A 10,939-nucleotide genomic window follows, 5' to 3' on the forward strand; every position below is an offset into this window, starting at 1 on the left:
TCAAAAGTATGGCTACCAAAGAAGTTCCCTCCGGTAGTGGTATCGAGGATATATCTATACTAAGGATTAACACCTACATAAAAATTGCGGAGAAGAACTGAAGTAGATTGCTTCCTGGTAGCTCTATTTTGAGCATTGCAAATTCTATACCAAGCATCTTTTAGATTTTCTCCCTCCCTTTGTTTAAAATTTAGAACTTCATTCTCGGGAGACAACGGAGAAGATATGAGACTAGCCATGACGACAAGCAAACAAACTAGCACACGAGCAAACAAAAAGACAAGCGGAAAAGAGAGGGAGGATAGAGAGAGAGGGCGAATAAAATGGCAAGGGTGAAGTGTGGGAGAGGAAAACGAGAGGCAAATGGCAAATAATGTAATGCGAGAGATAGGGATTGTGATGGGTACTTGGTATGTTGACTTTTTGCGTAGACTCCCCGGCAACGGCGCCAGAAATCCTTCTTGCTACCTCTTGAGCTTGCGTTGGATTTCTCCGAAGAGGAAGGGATGATGCAGCGGAGTAGCATAAGTATTTCCCTCGGTTTTTGAGAACCAAGGTATCAATCTAGTAGGAAGCCACGCTCAAGTCCCTCGTACCTGCACAAAACGATAGCTACTCGCAACCAACGCGATTAGGGGTTGTCAATCCCTTCACGGTCACTTACGAGAGTGAGATCTGATAGATATAATATTTTTGGTATTTTTGGTATAAAGATGCAAAGTGAAAAGTAAAAGGCAAAGTAAAAAAGCAAAGCAAGATTAAAGTGATGGAGATTGATATGATGAGAATAGACCCGGGGGCCATAGGTTCCACTAGTGGCTTTTCTCAAGAGCATAAGTATTCTACGATGGGTGAACAAATTACTGTTGAGCAATTGACAGAATTGAGCATAGTTATGAGAATATCTAGGCATCACGTCCATGACAAGTAGACCGAAATGATTCTGCATCTACTACTATTACTCCACTCATCGACCGCTATCCAGCATGCATCTAGAGTATTAAGTTAAAAACAGAGTAACGCTTTAAGCAAGATGACATGATGTAGATGAAGGAAATATGCCCTAGAGGCAATAATAAAGTTATTATTTATTTCCTTATATCATGATAAATGTTTATTATTCATGCTAGAATTGTATTAACCGGAAACATAATACATGTGTGAATACATAGACAAACAGTATGTCACTAGTATGCCTCTACTTGACTAGCTCGTTGAATCAAATATGGTTAAGTTTCCTAGCCATAGACATGAGTTGTCATTTGATTAACAGGGTCACATCATTAGAGAATGATGTGATTGACTTGACCCATTCCGTTAGCATAGCACTTGATCGTTTAGTTTGTTGCTATTGCTTTCTTCATGACTTATACATGTTCCTATGACTATGAGATTATGCAACTCCCGTTTACCGGAGGAACACTTTGTGTGCTACCAAACGTCACAATGTAACTGGGTGATTATAAAGGTGCTCTACAGGTGTCTCCGAAGGTACTTGTTGGGTTGGCGTATTTCGAGATTAGGATTTTTCACTCCGATTGTCGGAGAGGTATCTCTGGGCCCACTCGGTAATGCACATCACTATAAGCCTTGCAAGCATTGCAACTAATGAGTTAGTTGCGGGATGATGTGTTACGGGACGAGTAAAGAGACTTGCCGGTAACGAGATTGAACTAGGTATTGAGATACCGACGATCGAATCTCGGGCAAGTAACATACCGATGACAAAGGGAACAACGTATGTTGTTATGCGGTTTGACCGATAAAGATCTTCGTAGAATATATAGGAGCCAATATGAGCATCCAGGTTCTGCTATTGGTTATTGACCGGAGACGTGTCTCGGTCATGTCTACATAGTTCTCGAACCCGTAGGGTCCGCACGCTTAAAGTTCGATGACGGTTATATTATGAGTTTATGTGTTTTGATGTACCAAAGGAGTTCAGAGTCCCGGATGAGATCGGGGACATGACGAGGAGTCTTGAAATGGTCGAGACGTAAAGATCGATATATTGGACGACTATATTCGAACATCAGAAAGGTTCCGAGTGATTCGGGTATTTTCGGGAGTACCGGAGAGTTACGGGAATTCGTATTGGGCCTTAATGGGCCATACGGGAAAGGAGAGAAAGGCCTCAAAGGGTGGCCGCACCCCTCCTCATGGGCTGGTCCGAATTGGACTAGGGAGGGGGGCGCCCCCTTCCTTCCTTCTCCTTTTCCCTTCCCTTTCCTTCCCTCCTACTCCTACTACTTGGAAGGGCTCCTAGTTCTACTAGGAAAGGGGGAATCCTACTCCCGGTGGGAGTAGGACTCCCCTAGGGTGCGCCATAGAGAGGGCCGACCCTCCCCCTCCTCCACTCCTTTATATACGGGGGCAGGGGGCACCCCAAAGACACAACAATTGATCACTTGGATCTCTTAGCCGTGTGCGGTGCCCCTCTCCACCATAATCCACCTCGGTCATATCGTAGTGGTGCTTAGGCGAAGCCCTGCGTCGGTAGAACATCATCATCGTCACCACGCCGTCGTGCTGACGGAACTCTCCCTCAAAGCTCGGCTGGATCGGAGTTCGAGGGACGTCATCGAGTTGAACGTGTGCAGAACTCGGAGGTGTCGTGCGTTCGGTACTTGATCGGTCGGATCATGAAGACGTACGACTACATCAAACGCGTTGTTATAATGCTTCCGCTTTCGGTCTACGAGGGTACGTGGACAACACTCTCCCCTCTCGTTGCTATGCATCACCATGATCTTGCGTGTGCGTAGGATTTTTTTTGAAATTACTACGTTCCCCAACAGTAGAGAGATAAATTCATGCAATATAAAATAAACCCCATCTTGTTATCCTCGATGGCAACGATGCAATACGTGCCTTGCTGCCCCTTCTGTCACTGGGAAAGGACACCGCAAGATCGAACCCAAAGCTAAGCACTTCTCCCATGGCAAGAACTACCAATCTAGTTGGCCAAACCAAACGGATAATTCGAAGAGACTTGCAAAGATAACCAATCATACATAAAAGAATTCAGAGAAGATTCAAATATTATTCATAGATAGACTTGATCATAAACCCACAATTCATCGGTCTCAACAAACACACCGCAAAAAGAAGATTACATCGAATAGATCTCCACAAGAGAGGGGGAGAACTTTGTATTGAGATCCAAAAAGAGAGAAGAAGCCATCTAGCTACTAACTATGGACCCGAAGGTCTGAGGTAAACTACTCACACTTCATCGGAGGGGCTATGATGATGTAGAAGCCCTCCGTGATGACGGCCCTCTCCGGTGGAGCTCCGGAACAGGCCCCAAGATGGGATCTCGTGGATATAGAAAGTTGCGGCGGTGGAATTAGGTTTTTGGCTCCTTTTCTGTTCGTTTGGGGGTACGTAGGTATATATAGGGGGAAGAAGTACGTCGGTGGAGCTCCGAGGGGCCCACGAGGCAGGGGCGCCCCCGCCTTAGAGGGGGGCGCCCCCATCCTCGTGACCGCCTCTCTGATGCCTTGGCGTAGGGTCCAAGTCTCCTGGATCACGTTCGGTGAGAAAATCATGTTCGCGAAGGTTTCATTCCGTTTGGACTCCGTTTGATATTCCATTTTTTTTGAAACACTGAAATAGGCAAAAAATAGCAATTCTGGGCTGGGCCTCCGGTTAATAGGTTAATCCCAAAAATAATATAAAAATGAAAAATAAAGCCCAGTATAATCGAAAACAGTAGATAATATAGCATGGAGCAATCAAAAATTATAGATACGTTAAAAACGTATCAATGAACTCATCAAGGCTTGACCGGGGAATATAGCCCCAAGCTCCTTCTCATGATTCCACATAAAAAGCAGCATCAAAATTAACTTTGACGGCACCCTCATGTGGCTTGGTCCATACTCGCACTGTAGTTTGTGTTGCATGGGGCTCCTTGTTCACCATTGTGCCTTGGAAATTATATAGCAGCCTTTTGACATTGTATGGTATTGCCTCAGTTGGCATTAATTTTTCTCCCTGGTTAGCTTTATTTCTCACATTCCACCATTCCCACAGAAGCACGAGCACAAGATCTCGATGTGCAGGTGTGAGTGACCGCACTTGCACGAACATTGCCTGCGGATTCTGACACTCATGCAGGGCTGTTTTGACTTCATGTGGCTGTAGTTCCCTCTAGACTTGCTTACCCATTTTGCATTTCAGAAACAAGTGCCCCCATCTTCATTTTGTTTTTGTTTCCTTTTCCCCTTCTTTCAGAAATGTTCACAAAAAATCCTAAAATTGTTTGGTATTTCAAAGAAGTTTCGAATTTCAAAAAACATGCATGATTTAAAAAAACAATTTCATTTTTTTTGGCAAATCCAAAAAAATATTCGGAATTTCCAAATTTCAACAAAACAATCAGGATTTAAAAAATTCTCTGAATTCATAAAATGTTAAAAACTTCACAAATATTCCCGAATTTACAGAATTTCATAAAAAGTTCACGAATTTGAATAAATATTCCGAATTTGAAAATTATTCTCTAATTTAAAAAAATTCCAAATGTTTAAAAATGTTCCAGGATTCAGAATATATTTATGAGCTTTAAAAATGTTCCAGAATATCGAAAAGTGTTCACGCATTGAAAAAATAGTATCAAATTTAAAATATGTTCCAGTTTTTTTTCTGAATTTTGGGAAATATCCATGAATTTACGAAATGTTCTCCTATTCTGAAAAATGTTCCAAACTTAAAAAAATCTAGGAATTAGATTTGAAAAATGATTCGTATTTTAAAAATATATTGACGGAAATAAAAATGAATAAAAAACTAAAAATTATAAATTAGAACCTAAAAATTTAAAATAAAAACACATTGGAAAAACACAAAACCAGTTCATGGAATGTACTGGAATATTTGCAACGCGATAAGGAGGGGGAGCAGGCAATGTGCCGGCCCATATAGTAGGGCAGCTCTCGCCACAGTGCGTGTTGCAAATATAGCAGGACCAGGATGTTCCCTATTCGCACGTCAAACAGGGAACATCCTGAAAATATATAAGAGATTCTGAAAATATATAGGCCATAAACATGCACGCCAACCTAAATGGGTATAGAGATTCTGAATATATATAAGGATATATTGTTAAACCATGTTTAATATTGAAAAGTATTGCAAAATATTTAAAAAGGTACTTAAAAATATTTATGTGTAAAAAATGGTCACCATGCACTATTAAATGTTTAAAGTGTTTGTAAAATGCTCACTGCATGTTTAAAAATTTGCTATCCTATATTTTAGAAGTTCATCAAATATTGAAAAATGTCCAACATGTATTTTAAAGCCTTTATGGTATACTTAGAAAGTGTTTGTTGTGTATTTTATATAAACTAAAAAGTAAAACCCAAAGGAGAAAACCCCAAGAGGAAACCTGAAAAGGAAATAAAATAGACAAAAACTAGGAGTATAAACTGAAAGTAAAAGAACCAAAACAATATATAAGACTTATAAATGGCAATGAGAAACAAAAAGAAAAAGGAAACCGTAGAATACCGAAAGAAATAAAAAACTCAAAGCGCATACATTTTCTTGTTGAATTTAATTTAAATGTTACCAAAGAAACCCTAGAAAGTTAACGTGTATTTTTTAAATATAAAATAAACTAGAAATTATATTTGTAAATATTTCTTAACACTCGAAAAAATGCACACATCACAAAGATAATATTGGGCCGGGCCAAGCCAAGTAGGTGCGAGAGAATGCATGTTGTGTCAACTATATGACGAAAATGCCGGTTTTCTCTTTAGAAACCCTCTACATCTCATTTATGGGAAATCCTATTCTACGCCTTATGCATCTCTGCCTTAAGCATTGGTTAGGAGGAGTGCTCTAATATGACGCTCATTACGACGAATTGGTGGGCAATCGCACATGAGGTGAGCGACCGGACAGTTCACTTTGGTGCTACGGGGACACTTGATCGATTTTCTTTCCTTTCTTCGGGTTTCTAGCCGTTTTTCTCCCCAAAACACTGGCCACAGGATTAAAGTACAGATTTTAGAAACATGTACTTGCAAAATGAAAAATGTATTCAGGAATTTTAAGAAATGTTCACAAAAAGTAGAAAGTGTTCGTAAATTTTAGAAAATGTCCTTGATTTTTTTGAATGTTCACAAATTAAGAACAAGACTCATGTATTGTTATAAAATGTTCAGGGCCACGGCAATGTCGAATTTGGAACAAGATTCATGTTTTTTTTCCCCAAAACCTGTAGGAATCTTACGTACCTTAGGGACCTCCTTCTCTAGTACCTAGTAGATACTCCGCGCGTTGCAGCAGGATTTCTTGTGTTATGCTGGTATGAGAAAGGAAGAATTAAAATGGACACTGCAACTGTTGACATATGCATACACAGTATGCATGTAAATAATTGAATGGGCAAATAGGTCTGATGGTAGTAATAGTATTTTCGTGTAACTTTAATTGATTCATAAGGAAAACAGTAAGGTTTTGGATCCAATGACCGCGTCAGATTATTTTGTAAACATGAGAAAATAAATTAATCATCAATAAATATGGCATGCAAGATATATGGGCAAGATGGAGATCCTATAACACGTTTGATATATAAGAGGGGACTTACTTTAGCACCTTGATGGGTTAATACTTGAGATTGTAGAAGCTACAATACAAAAACCACTCCAAGAGAGATCACAATCCAATTCATAGATAAAGAGGAAAGTAATATTGAAAACAAAAAGCAAAATATCAAAAGAGCTACCTACACCAACAGCAGCGGGAAAACAATTATTTCATTCATTGACTGATGGAGTTTACAATACACTGTCCAGAACCACAAATCAAATAAAGGACGTGATAAATGGCGACGCATGCATGTTTAGACGTCAGTTATGAGAGGCATTGCATGCTTAGGTGCATGAGCTTGGTGCAACTGCTCCCAAGTGTAGATCTGATGGCTGTCATAGACTAATCTACTATGTCCAATGGCAGAAATAATTTGGGTGACGTGGCTCAAGGAGAATCTAGAGAAATTTATTTGAACAACGACTACATATATTAGATCGGTTCAAATATACATAACTTTTTTTAAATAAAAACAAAGTGAAAACCATGTCATAACATTTGTAAAATGGATCTATTAAGTCCCAACATTTATCACATTCATGTTTTTGTTATACTTGCAGTTCTCTAATTTGACAAAAAGAGAAATACGCACCTTCCCGGATGCTGTACCGCTGCATCTCGCTAATACTACTACTAACGTGAGTATGCGAGGGCGGAGCGTCGATCCGTTAGCTGGACAGCTGAGAAAAGCCAACAGGGTTAGTTCTTGGGTTGGTTTCATTTTTTCTAACGTGAGCATGCCGGAATATTTTAATCTCTGTCTCTCTTGTTTGCTTACTATAGTAGTAGTTGCTATACTACACGTGAGCATGCCAGAACTTTCAGGACAGAGAAGAATCACCCATACGTACATGCATATGTTCAGAGAGGGGGCATGCTGCAGCACCGTGGCAGGGCTGCCGCGAATCCCTGCATTGTGGATCGTTCGATTAGTCTATCCAACGGTCTAAGTTGCAGCCACGTTGTCCTTCACCCAAAGACAGTTAATGTGGGCCGTCATATAAGAAAGATCCTACCGTTCATATGGGGTGATATTCATACACTAGATAGGAGTATAGATATAGATATAGATATAATAAAGCGAAAAAAAACTTCGCAGCAGCAAGGAACAAACTCCCTGATGACGCCGAATTGGCCAGCCCAGTTGGCCGGCCAGGCCGAAGATATTTCGAGAGCATGCTGGAACAACCTCGTCACCCACCTCCGTCCCCGACTCCTACTCAACACTACGCGAAGCTCCTAGAAATGAACGGAATGATCGACCGAACGAACTTTCTCGAGTCCTCGAGCTCACCTCACACCTTCATGGAATTGACCCCTCATGCCACCTTCTATAAATAGCGCGCAAACACTTTCTACTACATATCATCTCAAGAGAGAAAAAGAATCAAGCACACATAGCGCATCCACACATTCGAGAAAGAAACAGCAAGGTCTCATCAAACAATTGAAGCTTCATACAGAACAGGTGGCAATGGCGGCAGTGTCCAAGAAGGCTCTGGTGACTACGGCTGTTCTGGCGTTGGCCGTTCTGGCCCCGATTGTCGCCGGGCTGGTGCCGTACGGCGTCAGCAGCGGGCTGTGGGACCTGCTCGACGACCCGTTCCGGGTGCTGGAGCAGACCCCGCTCGCGGTGCAGAGGCCGGCGTCCGCAGGCGGCCCGGGAGGGTCCATCACGTCGGCGGTGGCGCTGGCGAGGTGCGACTGGAAGGAGACGCCCGACGCGCACGTCATCTCGCTCGACGTGCCCGGGGTGAGGCGGGATGACGTGAAGCTGGAGGTGGAGGAGAACCGGGTGCTGCGGGTCTCCGGCGAGCGCAAGGCGGACGAGGAGAAGGAGGGCGAGAGGTGGCACCGCGCCGAGCGCGCCGCGGGGAGGTTCTGGCGCCGGTTCCGCATGCCAGCCGGCGCCGACGTCGACCGCGTTGCCGCGCGCCTCGAGGACGGCGTGCTCACCGTCACAGTGCCCAAGATTGCCGAGCACCAAAGGCGAGAGCCGCGCGTCATCAACATCGCCGGGGAGGATGCCAACAGCGGCGGCAAGGGCGCGGACGCGGAGGTCAGGCCGTCGAAGGCCGAGATGTGAGCTTTCGTGTAGGAAACCACGACGAGAGCGATGCGTCACGTTTGGATGTGTTGTTGTCGGTTCATGCTTACCTTTGCGTGTGATGTTGTTGCTCTCAGGTACCTTAAGGGCGTGATTGGTTGCCTGGGTGGCTTTAGCCTGCATCGCACGAGGGATCCTGGGTGAGCGTGGCCTGGCTGAGCTGATGCAGAGATTGGTTGAGAAGTGTGTTTGGTGCACTGTATGATATTGTTGCATGAAAGATGCTATATACAATAGATCTTATTTGGTAGACTGCATTTGAGCTTAATTCTGTGAACCTTTCTCTTTCAGTTTCAATAATTTCATTTGGATCTGGATCATTCCATGAAACATACAAAAGAAGGCTGAACTGAAATCTGAACTAAACTCAGGGGGGAGAGGGGGAGAAATACAGCGCTGGTTGCGGCCCGCAGCGCGTAGGTGCTTTCCTCTGGATCCGTGGTGGACGGCGTGTCCCCTGGCGTGAGCATGGAAGAGCACTGGCGAGGGAGCTCGGCCGGCAGCAGGCGGCATGTCCCCCTGCGTGGGCGTGGAGGAGCGCTGGCTAGGGAGCCCGGACTGGTGGCGGACGGCGTGTCCCCGACGTGGGCATGGAGGAGCATCGGTGACGGAGCTCAGCCGGCGGCAAGCGGCGTGTCCCAGGCGTGGGCGTGGAGGAGCATTGGCTAGGGAGCCCGGACTGGTGGCGGACGACGTGTCCCCAGCGTGGGCATGGAGGAGCACAGGCGACGGAGCTCGATCGGCGGCGGGCGGCGTGTCCCTCAGCGTGGACGTGGAGGAGCGCCTACTAGAGAGGCCGTACTGGTGTGGACGAGGGATCTCAGGCAGCGGCAGCGGCAATGGATTACACAATCCAATCTGATATGTGAGAGAGAAGGAGGAAAAGGAGACACGGGACGAGAGTTGCGGCTGCAGACACGAGCCTGGCTTGGAGATACGGCCGATTCCTGCATGCCCCTCAGCCTGGCTGAGAGGCCTCCTTTGCATATGTTGGGTCAGGCTGAGGAGGCCGCACAGGCCACCAAACGTAGTAGATTTTGCATGCGGGTGCGAGGCAGGTGCCACACAAGAAACCAAACACGCCCTTAGGTGCCTTGATCAGTTGGATACCCTGATCAGTCACATTTGCAAGAATCTACATTTTTACTTCTTAATTGCTAGTTTGCCTTATTCCCCTCCTTAATTTCATTACTGGTTTGAATATAAAGCATCTTACAATACCCTTTTTTTGGGTGAATCATTCTAGAATACCCAACTTTAAAAGGGCATCTTACAATATGAAACAATACATAACTTTTCATAATATTAGCAAAATTCGTTTCTGATATAACCAACTAACATATACAACAAACATATTAGCAAAATTCCTTTATGATATACTCTATCCATCCTATGTCATAATACATTATTTTAGATTCCCTTTGACCAGATTCTTTTTTACCATTGGTTAGATTCTCTTTTACCATTGGTTAGAGCAATAATATATAATATGCTTTTACACAAAGCATCAAGGTTTTCTTTGATCATGCATTAGAGCAATAATATATAATATGCATCTACACAAAGCATATGTTGAATTTGTATGTGAGAAGATTCTAATGATATAATTTTTATATCAAACGAGCCTCATGCATTGATAATCTTGTTAATGGTTAAAGAAACCCTCAAACATCGTATTAGACCCTATATATAATATATGGATGAAGAGAGTATGATTGTTTAAGGGGTTAAATATATTCAACTGAAAAAAAGATAAATATGTTCAAAAAAACTGAAAATGTTAGGGCAACTTCATTTGCTTGTGCATCAAATCGGACACGCAAAACATTCGTGGACACGTCCGATGTGTTAGGGACAAAGGATGCCTCCGATGCTACAGCACCTTAGTTGCCAAAATCGTAGTCGCCGTTGACATCGTCCTTTCTACGGCCAAAATCGTCGTCGCCATTGTCATCGTCCTTTCTACAGCCGAAGGTTTCCCCAGAGTCATGAATCGATACGGCGGAGCTACTTCGCCTTGCACAGATGATTGGCCACGTTCGCCTGGCGGTGACCGTCGTGTGTGAACTCCGTCCCGCGCCACTCGCCCTTGCCTTTGCCGAGGAGGTGCTAAGCCAAGTGTTCGGACTCAGCTAGTCCTAACTTGTAAATGTTGGAAATATGCCCTAGAGGCAATAATAAAATGATTATTATATTTCCTTGTTCATGATAATTGTCTATTAT

The 10,939-nt window shown here is 43.6% G+C and overlaps 1 protein-coding gene across 2 annotated transcripts; it reads left to right on the plus strand.

The window, feature by feature from the left end:
- The first annotated feature begins 7,889 nt into the window (after window positions 1–7,889).
- LOC119286562 (21.9 kDa heat shock protein-like) lies at window positions 7,890–9,006 on the plus strand. Of its 2 annotated transcripts, none has more exons than XM_037565943.1 (2): window positions 7,890–8,691; window positions 8,794–9,006. In XM_037565943.1, exons 1-2 carry the CDS (start codon window positions 7,931–7,933, stop codon window positions 8,858–8,860), a joined length of 828 nt encoding a protein of 275 aa, XP_037421840.1. In that variant the 5' UTR covers window positions 7,890–7,930; the 3' UTR covers window positions 8,861–9,006. The 2 variants fall into 2 exon arrangements, with proteins under 2 accessions (XP_037421840.1, XP_037421841.1); XM_037565944.1 differs by having other exon boundaries at window positions 7,891–8,703.
- Window positions 9,007–10,939: the final 1,933 nt, after the last annotated feature.

The sequence above is a fragment of the Triticum dicoccoides genome, chromosome 4A (genome assembly GCF_002162155.2).
Source record: "Triticum dicoccoides isolate Atlit2015 ecotype Zavitan chromosome 4A, WEW_v2.0, whole genome shotgun sequence".
Taxonomy (NCBI): domain Eukaryota; kingdom Viridiplantae; phylum Streptophyta; class Magnoliopsida; order Poales; family Poaceae; genus Triticum; species Triticum dicoccoides.

Coding starts and splice junctions, on each gene's coding strand:
- LOC119286562 (XM_037565943.1), top strand. CDS start 7,931: ATGCCACCTTCTATAAATAGCGCGCAAACACTTTCTACTACATATCAT. Junction 8,692..8,793: donor AGGCCGTCGAAGGCCGAGAT/GTGAGCTTTCGT, acceptor TGTTGCTCTCAG/GTACCTTAAGGGCGTGATTG.